Source organism: Sapajus apella, unplaced genomic scaffold (assembly GCF_009761245.1).
Source record: "Sapajus apella isolate SASKATOON/1434 unplaced genomic scaffold, GSC_monkey_1.0 scaffold114, whole genome shotgun sequence".
NCBI classification, from domain to species: Eukaryota; Metazoa; Chordata; class Mammalia; order Primates; family Cebidae; genus Sapajus; species Sapajus apella.
In genome coordinates, this window is record NW_022437054.1 from 4977294 (window position 1) to 4998236 (window position 20943).

The window sequence follows — 20943 nt, forward strand, 5'->3', positions numbered from 1 at the left end:
AAAAAAAAAAAAAAAAAAAAAAGAAAATCGTAAAAATATTTGATGACAGAGGAAGATGTGCATGATATAATGTGAAATGACAAAAGCAGGGTACAAGTACATACTTAACACATATTCATCTCTGGGTATGTGCTTTTGATAACTTTAGTTTCTTCTTCTTCCTATTATTGTTATTTTATTTTATTCTGGAGATGGGATCTTGCTATGTTACCCAGGCTGGAGTGCAGTGGCTATTCGCAGAACAGTCAGTGCACTGCAGCTCTTGGCCCCATGTTCCTCCCACTTCAGCCTCACAAGTAGAGTACCCCACTGTACATGGCTCCTGTTATTTCTGTAATTTAGCTACCAATTATTTTTATCTGGCAGACTTCATTTTCTATAATAAATAGTATTCATTTTGGGGGCAGTACTTTATCTAAAAAAATTTATCTGAATCTATCAAGTCCTAGAATACAGACATCTGTATTCTCACTTTTAAAATATATTCTTTACCTGATAATTACAGTATTAGATGCAGTAGTCTCTGAAGACTGGACTCTATAGTTTCTGCTGTTGCTTACTCTTAGTGGATTGTTTCCTCATGTGTGCATACTTTTTTTTTTTTAACTGTAGGTTCTTTGGAACTTAAAGTGCATTCCTCCAAGGAAGATTTAAGTTTATTTCTTGTAGGCACCTTGTAGCCTCACCAACTCAAGTCCACTTTAAACCAAATTTTCAGCTTGGTATTCTTCAGAACACACAGATATAATATATGTTCTAGCTCCAAAACTATGTGAGTGAGGGCTTATGGTTAGGAATTATCAAAGGAGCTTGTCTTGTTTTCTACATTAGAACCAAAGTGAAAACCCATTACTTGTAGCGTGGCCTCTTTTCTAGCTGACCTACTGAGGGTATTGCCAGTGAGAAGTCCTAGCTTTATAACGGAGATTCTTTGATCTGACCTCTGCTCTGGCCTTTTTGAGGCCCCGAGCCTTATCTCTTGGTCCCCATGAGTGTCTATAATCTGAGGCTCTCCATCATGAGGGATTAGCCAGGCAAATGTCAACTCCACAACTTGCTTACTCTTTTTAAATTTTCTTTTTTTTTTTTGAGACAGAGTCTTGCTCTGTCGCCAGGTGCCAGGCTGGAGTGCAATGGCGCAATCTCAGCTCACTGTAACTTCCATCTCCCGGGTTCAAGCATTTCTCTTGCCTCAGCCTCCCGAGTAGCTGGGACTACAGGCATGTGCCACCATACCCAGCTAATTTTTGTATTTTAGTAGAGAGGGGGTTTCACCATGTTGGCCGGGATGGTCTCGATCTCTTGACCTCGTGATTCTCCTGCCTCGGCCTCCCAAAGTGCTGGGATTACAGGCGTGAGCCACCATGCCCAGACTCTTTTTAAACTTTCTAGATATTTTCGGCTTCCAAAGAATTTCCTTCTTTCCTACCAACTTGGCCATGCATTTTTAAAGTTTTTTTTTTTTTTTTTTCCATTTTCTTATTTTTTCCTCCTCCTCCTCCTCCTCTTTTTTTTTTAAACATTCAACCTACCATTTTTAGGAATGCTATACTTGGAGTCTCCCTGAATATTTAGACTATCTTACTATCAGACATAGATGTCTGCAATAATTTTATAGTCAGTAGAAACACAAAAATGTCATTTAAAAGGCTAAGTCTAACCCCTTTATTCTTCAGATGATAAAACAAGCCTAGGATAGTGAAGTGAACTGACTGTGGCAAGATCAGCACCAAAATCCAACCTTCCTGACTGCCAGCCTGGTCCTTGCCCATGAGACAAACACTGCCTCTTTAGCAAAGGACCCTGTAAAGGAATATGAGTTCTTTTTTTTTTTTTTTCCTGGTAAGAAAGTGAGTTTTAAGCCGGGTGTGGTGGCCTGAGCCTATAACTTTAGCTACTCAGGAGGCTGAGGCAGGAGGATAATTTGAGGCCAGGAGTTCAAGAAAGTGAGTTTTTTTTAACAGGCTCTATTCACAGAATAAGTAAGGATAAGAGGCTTACTACATAAACTTTGGTAAAAATTTCTCTCTAAATAAAAATGAATTGTTTCAAAGGGAAGACAGTCTTTACTAATTTAGAAAGAATATGGTTATGGGCATGAAAATAATTTATAGCAGTAATAAACTTAAGATAGAAAAAATAGCTATACAGAGAAGATGAAAAGCAATGTCCTTCGTTTTTGCTAAACAGGTTATGGCAGATATTTTTTATCATTTAAATTCAATGGTTTGTGAAACTGAGTACATAGTACATTTATATGAGTAATGAAAATAAGAAAAACGTATCATTTCTTCGTCTTTAACACCACCGATGCTATTTTAAATCCTGATGAGTGTTAATTGTGCTCCTGTTCAGTACCTTATGTTGTTCACACCCAGCAGAGGCAAAAGGAGGTGTAGCCACTGCCTTCAGGAACTTTACAGTCTGTGGGTGACTTTTACTTTAAGCATTCACTATAAATAATCATGATGTCATACCTATAACATATTTTAAAGATCCAATAAAAGCACTTGCATTTCCTGCATTTTTCTTATTTTATTGATTTCTGTATGACATTATTTTGCTTAGAGAAAAGTACAAAGGAAACCACATTGTGTGATTACTATTATTCACTGCACTCTATTGCAAATAAGATTGTCTCTCAGAAGTTACATAATCTTTGGAAGCTGTTATGTTAAATAATCCAAGTCTATGGAGCTCTCAATGGCAAGAGAATCCCCCTTAAATATCAGCCAAGGAAGCTCGCTGTGGGATCTCACCGTAAAGGGGGAAGAAGTGGCCTGTAATAACTGCTTTAAGGTGACACAACTGTGGAGAAAATAATTCAACTTGGAATTATTTCCAGTTGAACATTTAGTTTATTCCCAATGTTTCTACCGTAAATAATGTGATCAATATGTAAATGCTATTATTTCTTTAAAGTAAGTTACTATCAAAGGGTTTGGGCATTTTATTTATTGTATTTATTTTCTGTATTATTATTATTTTTTTCTGAGACAGAGTCTCGCTCTGTGGCCCAGGCTGGAGTGGAGTGGTGCGATCTCGGCTTACTGCAACCTACACCTCTGGGGTTCAAGTGATTCTTCTGCCTCAGCCTCCTGAGCAGCTGGGACTACAGGCGCGCGCCACCATACCTGGCTGATTTTTTGTATTTTAATAGAAACAAGGTTTCACCATGTTGGCCAGGATGGTTTCAATTTCCTGACCTTGTGATCCACCTGCCACAGCCTCCCACAGTGCTGGGATTACAGGCATGAGCCACCGTGCCCAGCCTTATTTATTATTTTTTGAGGTGGAGTCTTATACTGTCTCCTAGGCTGTAGTACAGTGGTGCAATCTGGGCTTACTGCAACCTCTGCCTCCTGGGTTCAAATGATTCTCCTGCCTCAGCCTCCCAAGTAGCTAGAGCTACAGGCATGTGCCACCACAAATGGCTAATTTTTGTATTTTTAGTAGAAACAGGGTTTCACCATGCTGGGTAGGCTGGTCTCGAACTCCTGACCTTAGTGATCTGCCTGCCTCGGCCTCCCAAAGTGCTAGGATTACAGGTGTGAGCCACCATTCCCGGCCGCGGATGTGCATTTTAAAGGCCTTGATGAATATTTCCAAACATTCCCAGCAGGATTTGCCACTTAGAACTCCCCCCAGCAGAATTTAGTTAATAAAGAGTGCTCATCTCATCTCATCCTTACTATCCTTGGGAATTACCTTTTTAAAAATTCACTGCTAATTTTATGGGTTAGTTTGCATTGTTTTAGTTATTGGTGAGGCTGTATGTGTGAGACAATAGTTCATATCCTCTCCTCTACCTCCCTGCAACTCATTTACTTCTTAAATCATTCGAGTTTGACTTTTGCCTCTAACAGTGCACTGGGACTATTTTCTTTAGGGCTATCAACACTACCTTAGTTGAAAAATTGAATGGCCCTCCGTAGCCTTCAAGACCCAATTAATCAGCATGTATGTAATCATTTTTCAACATTCCCCCTCCCTTAAGCTAGGAACTATCAACTGCCCCCTATTAGTTTCTTATTTTTTGAAAGTACTATCCAAAATGAAATTTTCTAAAATATTCTGCCCATTCCTTTGAATGTATTATGAATATAGTGGTTCTTACTCTTTCAAATCCTTTTTTTTTTTTTTTTTTTTTGAGATGGAGTGTCGCTCTGTCACCAGGCTGGAGTGCAGTGGCGTGATCTTGGCTCACTGCAACCTCTGCCTCCCTGATTCAAACAATTCTGCCTCAGCCTCCCAAGTAGCTGGGACTACAGGCGCACGTCACCATGCCCAGCTAATTTTTCTATTTTTTAGTACAGAAGGGGGTTCACCATGTTGGCAAGAATGATCTTGATCTCTTGATCCGCCCGACTCAGCCTCCCAAAGTGCTGGGATTACAAGTGTGAGTCATAGCGCCTGACCCTCAAATCTCTTCTTAAGTAACTCTCTTTTGGTGAGCTATAAATTGACTTCATTATCCATTAGACACTCTTTATAAGTTATTTCTGGTCTGTCTCTCTCTACTTCTAAGATGATGATATTCAATTTAGCCTCTACTCTGTGCAATCATTAAGAACTATTCTCACTCCGTAAGTGTGAGAAAGTGTTTGTTTACATCTAGAAATACTGAAGAACATCAGACAATACCTTTGGGACCTTTAGCAGGACTTTACTGTCCAATTTACTTCTAGGTGCTCTATAATCTGACTTGCAAATGGCCTATCCTCTTATTACCAGGAAACCTGTCTTCCTTTGCTCCTGTCCCTTTCCAAAGTTAAGAGGCAGCATACCACAGCTAGGGATCCAAAGTGCTCTCTTCACTGAGTGCCAACCCACAGTCCAAGAAAGTAACGACCTCATCAGCTCAGATGACATAATCCTCAGATAATTTTGTAAGGACCATTGCTTGGACCTAGCTTTACTCTGAGAATTTCAGCTCATCTTACATTGTTACAGTTGCGATTCTCAGTGTGATTTCACCCCTCACCCCCTAGGCCTACTGATCCAATTATATTATTACCCAAGAAAACCTAACTGGAATATATTAAAATTGTAAAAATGAACCCCAATAGCTACTGTATAGGCAATACTCAAGTGAGGACAGGGAGGCTGTGGAGGGACTTAGTGAAGATGTAAGCAAAGGAGGTAACATATTTTTGTTATATTTGGCAACTTAAAAACTTAACAGCATATAAGGAGGATATGGGAGGTAAAGCTGGAAGGATGTTGGTATTTACTAAGTATTTATTATGGCTAGAAAACTTGAGAAATGCTTATCTGTCCATAAAATAGCAGAAAGGTAGGAAGGGAAAGAGGGTAAAAAAAGAACTCATAAAATATGTTTGTATGTATGAACACACACACACACAGATATAAAATACACGTGTATATATTTTGCAGATAGAATATATGCATGCATATGTGTGTAAGCATATATGTGTGTATATGTGTATAAATATGTATATTTTGTAAAAGTTTCAGATTAAATTTCCTGTGCTTTTTGTAACTTGCCTCTGATGGCATTATAAAAAAGGAGTTTCACAAAATGTTTTGAATAACAGCAGCATTACTATAATAAACATTCAGCTTTCAAAACCGGTAACTTCAAGGACCAACATTTTATTTGTAAGCACTAGTATTTTTGTTTAAAAAAAACCAAAATTAAACTCTATAGTGAGACAGGGGTACACTTGGTTACATTTACCTTCATGTATGGATAAATGTGACCCTCTCATGTTAGGGTCACTGAGCCTCTCACACTCAGAGGTCACACACTGGCAGTGGTGAGAACATGGGCGCTGGCAGTGCAGTGGACACTGGTGTTCCAGGCCCTGTCCACGCACTCCCTTTGTCAGGCGGGAGTCATGGTAGCCATGCTCACCCTTGCACATGCTTGCCCTTATCAGGAGTTGCTCTAAGAGCTTTCCACAAGAGCCCATTTCCTCCTCTCAGCAACCCTTTCGGGAGGTCCTATGTTTACTCTCATTTTGCTGATGAGGTAACTGTGACAAAGAGACTTAAGTAACTTGTCCAGGTTCACATAAGATGTGGTGAGTTCAGAAATGGGGTCCATGGACATTGAATGAATACCAGCAATGAGGATTAATGACAAGGATCGAAAACTCAGGGCAACAGGCTAATAAGGGCAAGAGGAAAGGTGCATGTTCTGTTGAAGACAAAATCTCATCATAGGCTCTGTGATGTGTGTTGACATAGTAAGGTGGGTGAGCTGCAAACAACTAAGATGATTTTAAGAGAAGAAGTTCACTGATACAGACTCCTCTTGTTCAAGCTGTATACTAGGATGAAACGGCTGCAAGTAGTGCTTTGATCCAAATGATAACTCCTAGCACCACCTGTCATTATCAGAAATATTCATGGAGATTTTGGCTTAAAGCAGGGACTAGCAAACCACAGTTTGCAGGCCAAATCTGGCCCGCCCTGTTTTTGTCTATCCAGCAAGCTAATGATTTGTACATTTTTAAATGGTTAGGAAGAAAAGCAAAGAATAATAATATTTTGTGACATACAAAACTTATGTAACATTAAAGCTTCAGCGTCCAAGAATTAAGTTTTATAGAATGCTATCACATTTATTCACTCATATACTGTGAACAGCTGCTTTCAATATACAACAGCAGAGTGGAATATTCTTTGGAGATGAGACTTGGCCTCCAAGCCTAAACTATTTACTATCTGTCCCTTTACAGAAAAAATCTGCACACCCCAAATTACTGAGAATTACTGTATCAGAGCACAGGGGACACACTGGCAGATTACACCAGCTGGGTATACTGGCATAGGCAAACTTCTTCTAGAACTACAACACTGCGACTACTTTGGTGCTCTGGTGCTGTTCACTATCTTCTAATACTTATTATTCATCAAGCTTCCTTCGTGGTACATATCTGCTACAAAGTGGGCTATATACTTGAGTACCCAGCAAAACTATGGTCTAGATCTATGGGGTGAAGGGACATGCAAGTTGGGAGTGAAGCTGATAGGCATGATCCTTGGAGAAGTGACAGCACCCGCCCTCCGGCCTCTTAAGACTCCCTCCCCGCATAGATGCCCACCTCTTCCTCCTGTAATTGGCTGAGCTGTGTTGGCTCTACATCTAGGCCTATGCACCTCCTCAGAACGTATGCTCCTTGTCTCGTCCTCCCTGGTGGGCACTGAGCATGACTTGTTCATTCTCTGCTTGCGATACCATCAAGGCCCAGCAGGACTGTGGAAAGGGGTTAATTAGCCACACTCAACCTTGGACTAGAATCTTAAAATGTAACTTCAGTTTGTTTTTAAATAAAACAAAACATGTTTACAATGTACTTTATAAAAGATACCATAAAGTGAATTTCTGTTCACTGAGTCTTATTCTGATTTTCAATATAAAATTATTTTCAGTCTAAAATTGATACATTTTCATTGGAAAAGTTTACACCTAAGACATAAAAATCAAACTGAAAAATGCAGCAAGCCATTAAAAATCACATAGGGAAAACCAAAAAGCACTTTAAAAATGAAAGTTTAATAACACCATACACAAAATAAGTCACAAAATGCCACTATCATGCAAAAATAGAAAATGCCATCCAAGAAGGAATTCTTGTGTCTTGAGGACAGCTACACATGAGAAGCAGATGTGTTCTGTGAATTTCCCGACCTTTAACAAAATTTGGCCAAAACAACAGGCAGAATATAGTCATTGCCCTCATCAGTTTATCTGCAGAGAATATAAATACTGTTAACTGTCAAGATTTTGAAATCAAAAGGAAGAAAGGGAGAGAAGCCTCAGAGCCTGGGTTCACTCCAACTTCACAGCCAGGGCCAGCCTTGGAGTGTGGCCTGTGCTGAGAACTGGAGAAGGGGGACGGAAAACACGATTCCTGCAGAAGTGTCAGGGTGGAATGAGCTCAGCCATGGAAAGCAGCATTCAAACTGGGATGCAGGATGAAATGAAAAAGTCTGGGATGATGTACAACTTGAGATACCAGAAAATAAGGAACGAAAAGGCAGATGATGGGGGAAAGCACCCTAGAAAGGGACTGATGAGTGTTCTCAATTTGTGCCAGAAGAACCTAGCAACAAGCAACCCTGCTTGTAAAATGCCTCGAGAGCACAGAGTTTATACTCTGGAAGTCCCTCATGTGAGAATAAAGCTTATTTGTGCACCAGAACTGACTATTTGTGTTGGACTGGGACTGGAAGAAAGAAAGGAAAATGAATTAAAAAAGAAAAAGCAGCAGTGGGAGGCCAGGACCAGAAGGGGACTCCAACAGGACAGCTTCTCTTTTCGTGCAGAGGTGTCAGATTTGGGATGGCCCTACCTCTCTTCCTTGTCAGTCCCTTCTTCCCTGACCATGGAGGAGGTCCCTGGCCAGGTGAAGCCCTCTCTGTGCTCTGATGCCTAGCACGACTGAAAGAGGGCTATGGAAAAGGTCACCAGGGAGGCTAGGCAATTCTTCCTGTCAGAGGATCTGGACCTGTGGTGGCCTGAGGCACACTGATCAATGTGATGTTTCTGAGAGGCAGCTGTCAGTCTCCCTGGGGTTACTTTCTTGGGGGTAGGACCCTGGACACTGTCTCCTGGGCTCTAGGGAAGCACTACATTTGTTTAGCAGTTTTTCGGGTATCCTATCACATCTCATTAGAAGGTCCTGAGGCAGATTTTCAAACTGATGACATCTGGGAAACTAAGGCTTAGGTTAAGAGGAGAGATTTTACAGACTTACAAATTACCAGGGAAGGTATGGAGAATTTAACATAAGGTTGTTAATGTTTAAAAGGAACTGGCTGGTTATTTTGAACTTAAGATTTTCAGAGAGAATTGCAGAATCCTTAGGGGATGGTGAATCTGGCCCTAGAATTTTAATAAATACTTAGTACTTCCTTTGTTACTCAAGACAATTATTCCGTAAAGGGACACTTATTTCCAAGAGAGCTCATATAATGTACTTCCTGGTTCCTAAGAGAAAGGATGAACAAGCAGCACTCTGCTGGTCTGGGGAGCTCTCTAGAGTTACTTTTGACTGTTGCATAATGCCTACTAGTCTGTGGACATTGGCTATTAAGAACATTTTTGGTACACATCCATGATACCTCATCTATAATTCCAAATTCCAAAGAGCTCTGAAAGCCAACTTTACAGGTGGCAATATATAAACTTCTTGGTCATAGAACTTGATTTGAGGCTATTTACAGTCTTCATTTATCCTTAGCGTGAATATTCATGTTTTATTGAATTAATAAGAACGTGTCTGAGGTACTCTCCTTGGGTAGTACACGATACACGGCGAATACATTATCTTACTTTCTAAACTCCAAAACGTTCTGAATTCCACAACACATCTTGCCCCAGGTGTTTTGGATAATGACTTGTGGGCTTATGGCTACCTCTGGCTTATGAAGAACTGCTGGGCCAGATATCGCCGACTAAATCCAACCCCAGATAGTCACACAGATCCATTAAAGTGGAGTGTGTGAGATATCTGGGGCTAGGGAACAGCAAGGAGACAGGAGTATCCATCAGGACCATGGTGGCTGAAGAGGTGGAAGTGGTTACTCTTTGATGTGACAGACTGCCTTTGTTACTCTTCAGACTTGGGCTCAATGGTGCCTTTACTGATTTCTCCAGCTCTGGGTCATGGTTCCTGAAGGTAAACAGGCCAGCACCATGAGGTTTAGCTGGAGACGCTGGATTGACTCTTGGGGGAGTCAAGCGGCCTGGCTAGAATCAGATGCCATTGATGCCTGTAACTGCCTACAAAGTTATAAACTGAATTTCAAAAGCCAGCTTACCTTTGACTGCAGTTGGGATGAAGACTCCCTGAATTTCAAAGCACAGCTCTGAATTCAAGGAGTCTTTGTCCCAACTGCAGTTTCTATCCCTAGGAAAGTTTGAAAACTCATGTACATTTCTCTACCATGGTAGCATCCACAGCAGCATTAGCAGCTTGTATGTCTTTCAAACTAGATTCTAATTTTGAGTGTGGGGATCATGTCTTATTTGTTCCCATGTCCCTGGCTCTCAGCACAGTGTACACAGTATGCATCCAATACACACTGTAAATGGATGAAAGGCCTGCCTAAGAGCTACATTTGTCTTTGTCCTGACTCCTACATCACAAACAGATACAACAGAGTGCAGCTGGACAGTTACATGGAGCTGGGTCACATATGCATGAGAGTGCTAAGTATGGATAGGAGAGCATGTAGGCCCCAATTTGACATTTATTTTTAAAATTAGCTTCCTTAGAAATTACCAAATTTCTATTAAGTTTAACTTACACTGCCTACCTGAGGTAGAAAAAGAAGGTAGATTGTTGATGGGAAGAAGGGATGGAAAACTTAATAAAATGTCTTATTATGTAACGATCTCACAAGGAGTAAAAGAATTTGAGAGATGCAAAGAACTCCAGAAATCACCAAAAGCCTATAGCATTTATGTGGTTGGTCCAAAGACATCTATATATGTTGTCATGATCAAGACTGGGACTTACACCATGTCTCCTAATTCCTAGCTTGTCACTAAGTCTATACTGAAAGTCAGACTAAAGATGTAGGGCTGTCATCATTCTATAAGACCATCCTACTTCTCATGGCACTTCCTTCAAATGGAAAATTTAAAAACGTAACACAGCAAAACCTCATCAGTATGCCCATATATGATAATCTGTCCAACCTGACAGACTGATTAATAAATGAAAAACTTGTTTAATAATCAATTAGCAAAAACAAGCATTGTTATTTAAGCACCAAAATCTGCTAGTATTCACAAATGCTCATTCACACATCAGACCGCTTACCAAATTAATTAAAGTGAGGTTTTACTGTGTATAAAACAAACAGACACATAGAACACCTTATTGTGAGATGTTTCTAGAAGCCCACATACTAGAAATGTGAAAACACAGTTTTGCAGGGAAACAGAAAACACTTACCACTGCTAGCACTTCCCTCTCTTTTGCCACGGGAGCCCCCACTGCCATCTCTGCCAGACTTTATGCGCTAGAGCAATGAGAGGACAAGTTTAAAAGAATAAATGATATTCCTTCAAAGTTGAATATAGATAAAGGTGGATTTTAAAATTAACATTACTATCTATATAACCCTTAGGACTACATACCTGAGAGTTAATTCTACAGGAAAAAAAAAGCCTGAGTTGTTTTGTAAGTGGAGGGTTCAAGGCTCTTGAGAAAACTCAGATGGCACTTTAATTCAAAAGTGCAGTGTAACCTTGGCTTACATCAACAACTCAAAACCAAACAATATTTTCTTGATGTGAACATTAAGGGCTTAAACATGACCTTTAGTTTAAGGAAAGGGTAGGTGAGGAGGGGAAGGGAATCTACAAAAGGGTCATTTCCTGTCATCAGTCCTCATCTACAGTGGTTGGACCTGAACTATTTGAGAGTTAAAAAAAAAAAAAAAGGTAACCTGAGTTTCGAAATTCAACTTATAAAATAAAAGTACGATTAAAATCTCACAAAATACCTAAATCTGTCCAACAGTTCACTTTGTTAGATGCAGACCCGCCTTCAGAGCATAAGAAGTATCTCCATGCTGTGACATTGTTAGGTTTCTTTCTATATTATATGGTTCTTTTGTGTTTTGTCTAAGTATTAGAATTTTTGTATGAACACTGGATCTGCCTCAAGTCACACTGTCAAATTTTCATACATATAATGGTTCATTTATACAGCTATAGGACGATTAGTAAACAGAGATAGATGGCTTTTCTTATTTATCATTAAATTAAAACTTCTTAACATAGGTGGATATTTTATTTAGATATTCAATAACATAAATATAATTTCATATTTAACTCAAAGGACAAATTATTTACTTCCTTAACCCTGACAACTGCCCAAATATTTATAAATTATCAGGTCATGGATAACGTTATTGCCCTTGGTTTGCTAGGAAGAAAAAACTTCTTTTCAATAATTCAACACATTTCTGTAAGATGCAATACTCTAACACTCAGGACTGCCAAATGTTACACAAACATACCCAACTTTCTTCCATTAAAAGGAAAAGAACTTCCCTTAAAACCCCATCTTTCTCCTTGCCTTCACGATGAAAGAAAATCTTAAAAAGATGTAGCAAAATAAGAATTTAAACATCCATAATCTGATTTTATTTCAAAACTTGATTTTCATCTATCCATGGACTGATCATCTCCGGCATATCAAAAAGATGTACAAATGCTGAAAATAGGGCCGGCGCAGTGGCTCACGCCTATAATCCCAGCACTTTGGGAGGCCGAGGTGGGCAGATTACCCACCTTGTCCATATGGTCAAGACCATCCTGGACAACATGGCAAAACCCCGTTTCTACTAAAAATACAAACATCAGCCAGGTGTGATGGCACACGCCTATAATCCCAGCTACTCTGGGGGCCGAGGCAGGAGAATCGCTTGAACCTCGGAGGCAGAGGTTGCAGTGAGCCGAGATTGCGCCATTGCACTCCAGCCTGGGTGACAGTGCGAGACTTCTCAAGAAAAAAAAAATGCTGAAAATATATTTATCAAGGCAAATGCCCACATAACTTGACAGTTTTTAAAACCTCATGTGAAAACTTGCACTCTGTTTAAGTGACCCGAGGTTTACAAAAGGATATGAGAAGGTAAGCACTTTCATAATCACTACATTCTTTATTGCCTGACACCTGTTCCCTGCCCTCATCCAGAATTTTCCAATCTCCTGCCTCTCATCCTTCTTTTTAATCTCTTTAAATTTCTACTTTCTGTCCAGCCTAGACTCGAGGCCTACCACATGCAGTGATGCGACAATGGAACTATGGCCCTTGCCACCTTCTTGTCTTTCTGCTTCACTCACCAAGAGACATCTAAGCCTCAGTTGGTTCAGTGACTTCCCTCTTTCCTCTCCAACTCCCAGGACACTGTGCCTGTTGGGGAAACAGTTCCATCAGCACAAAAAACGGGCCAGCCTCAGGGCTCCCCACAGCTCACTTAGGACCTCGCCTGTGCCCCATGCAGGCCACCTCACTTGTCACAGACACCACTTTCTGTCCTCATCACTTTTGGAACTGACTGTCCCACCTGCTTAGAGAATAACAGGAAAACAACATCTCCTTGGATATGCCAGCTGGCATGGACCCTGCATGAATGGGTTGGCTACTTCCTATCTGCCTGCCCTTCCTCATCTTCTTTTCAGCTATTTCCTCCTCCCTCATCTCCTCAGGAGATCCCCTGTGTGTCTCTGGTGGGGGCTGGCTCCATGTTTTCTCATTATGCTCAGGGTCACACTCCGGCTTGTCTTTTTCCTTCACCGTCCTCCTGTGCACAGAGGATGTGGTGTTCTTTTCCAAGTGAATGCCTATTTGCAGTTGAAAATCAATGAACTCCACCAGAAGGAGTCTTGTGTATTAACCACTGTAATAGCTGTAGCAAAGATTTCTCGTGGAAGTTAGAGAAGGCAACTTCAAAAGTAAAACCAAAACATTTATCAAAACCTTGGTCTGATAAGGTTCTAAGTTTAAAGAAATCTCTACGAATGTGCCTATTATGTAAGAAAAAAAAGAAATCTCAACTATCAAGACTCAGTTAACTGCACATCTCTCATACCACACAACAGAGCTTTGCTCAGTAGTGTTTTCTGTCACGATCTAAGTTCTTCCTTTGGAAATGCAAAGTAAACACCCAAGAGACAGCCGCTGGAAACGGCAATCCTACCAGGCAACAGGACAGACTCTGAGATGTCCCTTGGGTATTCCAGGGCTGGCCCAGCAGCTGGCTTTGCCCTTGAAAGTATGTGATGGACGTAAAGTGGCCTCAGTGCAGTCCAGAGGAACTGAAGAAAGCCAGGAAGGGTGTGTCACAGATGCCACATACACAAAGCTGCTGCTAAGTCAGGTGGACAGAAAGTCAGAGTGTCTATTATATTGACTGCTATGTAGGTGACTAATCTTAGTGTGGGTCATTTTAGCTGTGTGAATGGAAGTAGTCAAGGTTAGGGGCTGGGTGCAGTGGCTCACACCTGTAATCCCAGCACTTTGGCAGGCTGAGGTGGGCGGATCACAAGGTCAGGAGATTGAGACCATCCTGCCTAACAGGGTGAAGCTCTGTCTCTACTAAAAATACAAAAAATTGGCTGGGCATGGTGGCGTGCACCTGTGGTCCCAGCTACTTGGGAGGCTGAGGCAGGAGAATCACTTAAACTTGGGAGGCGGAGGTTGCAATGAGCTGAGATTGCACCATTGTACTCCAGCCTGGTGACAGAGTGAGACTCCGTCTCAAAAAATAAAAAAAATAAAAATAAAAAAAATAAAAAAAAGCGCACCTGGGAAGTGAGAAAATAAAAATCAAGTATAGATAAAGTACATTGCTCTTTGGCTGGGAGGATAAAAAATGGCGACAATGGGGCAGATGCAGAATGTGTGGGGCCAGAAGCTTATGCAGTTTGGGGGAAGCTTTTTGAGAAAGAGGATATAAAACTGTGAAAATGAAATGAATGCAAAAATAAAAATTTATTAGAAGGAGCTAATGCAAATCAGGGCCTGCAGCTTAGGCTCCCTGACTCCACAGGGAACACCCTGTGCTGTGGGCACCGCTGCTCCTCAGGGCACACTGGGCAGGGAACTCCTGCCATGACACCACACTCTCTCAGGGGCCCGAGGGTCCTGTCTCACACAGACTCATCTGACATGCGACCCACCTCAGATCTAGCACAGGCGTGGGTGCGTTTTAGGAGCACAGTAAACACCTGTTCAACACAGTGATTGAATTTACAGACAGGGCCAATTTAACATCTGTTAAACACATTCTCATCGTAAGGTATATGAAAGCTCAAGTAGGAGACATACTTTTCAGAAATATTCCCCTCAACTTTCCAGAGTTTTAACACTTCATAAAGTTCACAGAAATTCTTACCGCTTTTGAGTGGTTGTGAGGCAAGGCCTCATGGTAGATAACAGAGGAAGCATGTAAACAATGGTTGACACAAATGATTCTTACCACCTCAATGCTAAAATGTGTAGGAAACAGCCATGTAACAGAACATGGAGCACAAAGTGAGGGAAATCTGTATTTACTGACATGGGAAGTGGTCCATGTTATTTTGCAAAGTGGGTGGAAAAGGATATAAAACAGCATTTTTGTAAAAATCTCATTTCTGTTTAACAGAAAGTCCCATTAAAATATATATGTATTGATATATGTTTGTATATATTTGTAAAAATGCCTGGAAAGAGGGAATGATAACAGTGATGTCTAAGTGGTGGGAATACAAATCATTTTTATTTGAATTAAAAATTATTTATAAAAGCAATCTTCTTACATTTTTAAAAGAACATTTATTGTTTTAATAATATGGAAAAAAGATGGCATTCCTAATCTGGAAAAAAATATTATGTCATTCCCACTTTGGAAAAAAAAATAAGAAAAGGCACAGAATAGAGGAACAGAGTAGACACAAAATAACTGAACAAATTAAATGAATAAACACTGGAAGAGAGAAAATAAATATTTTTTCCCGTTAAGCCTACTCTTTATTATGAATTCACGACCATAACTCTCGCATGCTACTCTTCTGGGGACTGGAAGAACCACTATGAGCTGGTGGGTCCTACACGTCATCCAAGACAGGGCTACCCGTAGTGGGGTCTGTAAACCACTGCTGGCCCACAAACTGCCACCTGTCCTCAATGAGATGAACAGAAGGAAGAACTCAGATCGTGACTGAAAACCAAAATATTACTGGATGTTGGACCCTGCCGACATCCAAGTGCAGAATCATTTTTCCAGTAATGTCAGTGACAGACTGGCAAAAAATAATTTCACCACAGATAGTTCGAGAAGTTCAGAGCTAGAGCACTATCCTCATTTTACAGCTGATGAGAATGAGGCCCAGAAAGGTCAAACGTCCATTCCAGGTCACGGGATTGACCAATGGTCATGTCAGGAAAAAAGTACATGGTCTGTCCACTACACTACGGTTTTATGTCCTAAGAATTGGGTTTTTGTCAATGGAACAAGGAGCAGTTATTTGTTAGACAGTTAAGCGTTCTTAAGAAGATTGGCCCTGTCTGTAAATTCAAGAGAAAACAGAATTTAAAACATTCCTTGGTGGCTTCAATTCCAAAGAATCCATAAACATGGCCTTAACTTCCTGTCCTCAGACCTCTGCCCACATTTTTTTCTTTCCACCCCAAACTCCAAGTGTCCAGTTATACCCACTCTAAAACACAAGCCCCTCCGGGAACTGCTGCCTCTGAGCCCTCCTCTGGAGCAAAGACCCTCCCCTCTCAGTCCCATTGCTCTGCCTTGAGTGCCTTGGGCACCAGGGCTAACTCCCATGTCTCACTGTGTCCTCCACATACATGGCAGATTGTAATCAATGTTTTCTGAGCAAATCAACAGAGAGGCTAACACAGAGCAATGCATGAGAAAACCTGCAATCAATGGCCTTGAGGAAGTGACTGGTAATCTTACCGCAGAAAATGTAATCAACAAGCAAATAACCGCCAGTTTGTACTAAGGATATATATTCTTTTCAGTAGTTTTGTTGGCTTTTGTCAATAATACATAAATTGTACAAGACATTCTTGTAGTCATTATTACATATATGAACATTTTTTAAAAACTGTATTTTTTCGTTTGGTTAATCTTAAAACGAAATCTTTGTGGTATCTTAATACTGAATCTCTTATTTTTTTTTTTTTTTGAGATGGAGTCTTGCTCTGCTGCCCAGACACTGGAGTGCAGTGGCATGGGTATCAGCTCACTGCAACCTCTGCCTCTCCAGTAGCTGGGATTACAGGCATGTGCCACCACGCCCAGCTAATTTTGTATTTTTAGGAGAGACGGGGTTTCTTCATGTCAGACAGGCAGGTCTCAAACTCCTGATCTCAGGTGATCTGCCTGCCTTGGCCTCCCAAAGCACTGGGATTACAGGCGTGAGCCACCTCGCCTGGCAGAATCTCTCTCAAGAAATGAAACCAAAAAGGTTTTCTGCTCAACTCGATTGTATATTTATTTTCAATGCATTTTGGTAATGACTGGAAATTTGGGTATATGTACCAATGGTATATTAATTTTGAATGTCACATGCTATTTTGTCAATCTGGCCCAAATAAAGCATTTCTTGGCACTGTATCTTGATTGCTTTGGGGGGAAACTAGCAAATATTGAAACAGCATTTCTCTATTTGAAAATTTAGAAATTTGATTTAAAAACTGAATACATTTTTATCTTCAGCAATGAAAATATTCTGTATTTTGCCTATTATTTCTTTACTTTCATTTTCTTCTTAATAGTTTACCTTTATTCTCCAACCTTCTTCGGTGTTTTGGCTGTTTTTCTCTTCCTTTTTCATATTTAAAATATTCATTCCTCAAGCCCTGCTTTTCCCATTTTGCCCTATTCCAAACATAAACTCTTGCTTTGGCAGACCTCTTCGTTTGGTAATGTTTTTCATGTTCAGTAAAGTGGAAAAGCAAAACATCTTCTAAAAAAACAGCACGGCTACATAGCTTGCAGTATCCAGGGGCTGGTCCACACCACTGTGGGGGTTGCAGTGTTCAGGAATGGAGGGCTGAGAGTGAGTCTGTCTTGCCTGGCCAACAACCTAGTGCCACAATTGCTTCTTGCTGGCACTAATGAATGTACAATGTACAGAGTTTTCTTCTTACCCAAAAATGTGGATCCCCCAAGCACAAAAGGGAGATCAGGTTTCTTTTCCATAATAGTTCCAGAAAAAGAACTAATTTCTCTGAAAAATCATTTTAGATAAAACTTCTAGTTTTAACATTTTAAAACAGGAGTTAGGGGCTCAGCAAGAGAAATTACCCTGACCCACACAAACCTGAATTGGTTTATCTTCCTCTCTTAAGTTTATACAAATCTTTGTCCATTTAAAAACAATTTTAAAAATCCACCGCCTTATTTATTTTATGTCTACTTTTCACCTCTTAAATCAGCTTCTATATCCTGAGTTGGTATTTGATCAAGGTAACCCTTCAGAAGCATACAGCCTGAGTGCTTCTGAAACTTCGGCAACAATAAAAATCACCTAAAAAACTTGTTAAAGCACACACAGGTTCCATTGTTGTAGAGAAGTAATTGTCTGTCATGGTCCACAGGACTTTCCAATTAAAATTATGGCTTCAAATTAAGCTGTAAGTTATTTCATGTTGTGGAAAATTGTAATTATTTGTCTGTTAGTAGTTACCCACTAAGATAATATGAAATCCATTGCACTTCCTCTCCCTGGGAACTCACTTTTGCCAGAGTTTTATCCTCAAACTAGAGTTTTAGTTATTCTCCTATTATGTCAGAGCAGAAAAAAAATTTCAACTCTGTTTTCTTATAGAAGTTCCTAACATCACACATTTGAGCTACAGAAGGGTGACATTCTGAAAATTAGCAGATAACAGTTGTAGGCCCATATGAGATACCTGTTCTCTTATTTCTTTCATTTTTTCCAACCTCTTCAGTTTTCTGGCATATTCTTGAGCATCTTTTAATCCAAGATCTGTGCAGAGACGAACCAAGAAACGCAGACCTAAATTGTAAAATATACATTTAGGAAAGAATACAGGCACGGTCTATTTGTTAAAAGCTCCATAAATCAATGAACTCAGTCTTTTGGGACACAGGTAGGAATGATGCTTACAAATTGTGTTTTTCTCCTGAAAAATAATTACACTTTGCAATCTCTGGACCAGGGAGAACTGAATTCCTTGGAAGGGGGATTAAAGGGTCTTTCTCCATGAGTCCTATCCTCACGCTGCCAGAAACTTAGAAGGAACATGGCACAGGACAGTGCTGGGATAGAACTTAAAGGCAAATGCAACATTTGCTAATGTTCTATAGCAGTTTCATAAAGACATACAAAGAGCTGTAAGAGAGACTAGGCTAAAAAGTATAGACAGTTTATACATATAATAATCATTACTCACAAATGTTCTTATTACTGTAGTAAATTCATTTTAAAAATAAATATTACACTATGTGCAAAGTACTGGGAATATAAAAAAGATGTATTTTATAGTTGCTGGTCTTACAGTTGACATCAAATATATATAAAATAATCACAACAAAAAGTTTTGTGTTCATCATGTCTTATATACATTAACAACAACAAAATCTTCGATAACTTTATACATATGACCAGATGACATACTGTTTAGTTCTGCTTGGCACTGGGTCTTATAATGGTATTGTTCTGTATACAGTCTCCTGGAATTTGCTTTTTTGTTCAATCTTGTGTTTCTAAAATTAGCAACATTTAAAAAACATCCAGTAGATGCTAAAAAACACAATTGTTTTGTCTTTACGTTTATAAGAAAGAATGCCCTTTGCCATTTGTGGTCTAAATTACTTTAAAACGTTTTTATTATCTCATTTAAAAACAATATTTTTCCTCAATACAACTGCAGTGCAGGTCATTATAGAGAATTTGTAAAACAAAGAAAAAAATAAAAGTTACTTGTTACTTGTCCATCCAGAGACAAAACCAAACATTTTTATATATCTTTTTTTTTTCTTTTTTAGACGGAGTCTCACTCTGTCACCAGGCTAGAGTGCAGTGGCACAATCTCGGCTCAATGCAACCTCCACCTCCCAGGTTCAAGTGATTCTCCTGCCTCATCCTCCTGAGTAGCTGGGACTACAGGCACCTGCTACCATGCCCAGCTAATCTTTGTATTTTCAGTAGAGACAGGGTTTCACTAAGGATGGTCTTGTTCTCTTGACCTCGTGATCCACCCACCTTGGCCTCCCAAATGCTGGGATTACAGGCATGAGCCACTGCGCCCAGCCTATATGTCTTTTTATGTTCTTCTCAGTTACTTTATAGTGGAATTACTGAATCCGAACATTATGACTAGTTTGAGACTCCTGATATATATTACAAATCTGCCCTCCAGAGGCATTGTACTAGTTTATACTCCCAGTAGATGTGTATAAGTGTCACTGTTTTCTTTTCCATAGTTGAATGCTACTTACACAATAGGTAAGACTTGTAGCATATATTTTCCTATCAGCATCAAGATTTAAATGGTATTTTCTGACACTCTCACAAATGAGGAGGAAGGTAGCATATGCATATTTCTCATTTTTCCCCTCACCACAACTACCACTTAAATTATGTCTTATAATTATTTAGACCTAATTCTATGTTAATTTCTACTCTCACTACTTGTTCTGAAATTTTAAAATTTCCCCTTTTAGATAACTAACTGGCTAGCCATATGCAGAAGACTGAAACTGGTCCCCTTCCTTACACCATATACAAAAATCAACTCAAGATGGATTAGAGACTTAAACATAAAATCTAAAACTATAAAATCCTGGAAGATAACCTAAGAAATACCATTCCGAATAGAGAACTGGGAAAATAATTGTTGACGAAGACACCAAAGGCAATTTTAACAAAAACAAAAATTGACAAATGGGACCTAATTAAAGAGCTTTTGCACAGCCAAACAAGCAATCAATAGAGTAAACATACGACCTACAGAATGGGAGGAAATATTTGCAAATTATGTATCCAACAAAGGTTGAATATTCAGAATCATAAGGAACTTAAATTTACAAGCAAAAAACAATGCTATTAAAGAGTGGGCAAAGGACATGAACACTTTTCAAAAGAAGTCATACATGCAGCAAACAAGCATATGAAAAAATGCTCAACATCACTAATCATTACAGAAATGCAAATCAAAACTACAATGAGATGCCATCTTACACCTGTCAGAATGGCCATTACTAAAAAGTCAGAAAATAACATATGTTGTATTAAAGATAATCCACCATGATCAAGTAGGTTTCATACCAGGGATGCAAAGATAGTTTAACCTACGCAAGTCAATAAGTGTGATATGCCACATAAACAGAATTAAAATCAAAAATCACATGATCATCTTAATAGACACAGAAAAAGCATTTGACAAAATCCAGCATTGCTTTATGATTAAAACT

At 39.6% G+C, this 20943-nt stretch overlaps 1 protein-coding gene across 9 annotated transcripts in view; it reads right to left on the reverse strand.

Annotated features, from left to right (window-relative positions):
• IFT88 (intraflagellar transport 88) overlaps positions 1-20943 on the reverse strand; it is a 126833-nt gene that overhangs the window by 14852 nt on the left and 91038 nt on the right. For 6 of the 9 annotated variants that reach the window (XR_004263411.1, XM_032260123.1, XM_032260129.1 and 3 more), the window contains 2 exons: positions 18417-18523; positions 10938-11004 (listed from right to left, as the gene is read on the reverse strand). Coding sequence is in view for 6 of the 9 variants with exons in the window: in XM_032260123.1 (XP_032116014.1) it covers positions 10938-11004; positions 18417-18523 (174 nt within the window). In the remaining 3 variants the exon portion in view is untranslated. Of the gene's footprint in view, positions 1-7073; positions 7226-10937; positions 11026-18416; positions 18524-20943 lie in introns of those variants that run through there. The other 3 variants (XR_004263412.1, XM_032260128.1, XR_004263413.1) reach the window with 3 other exon arrangements.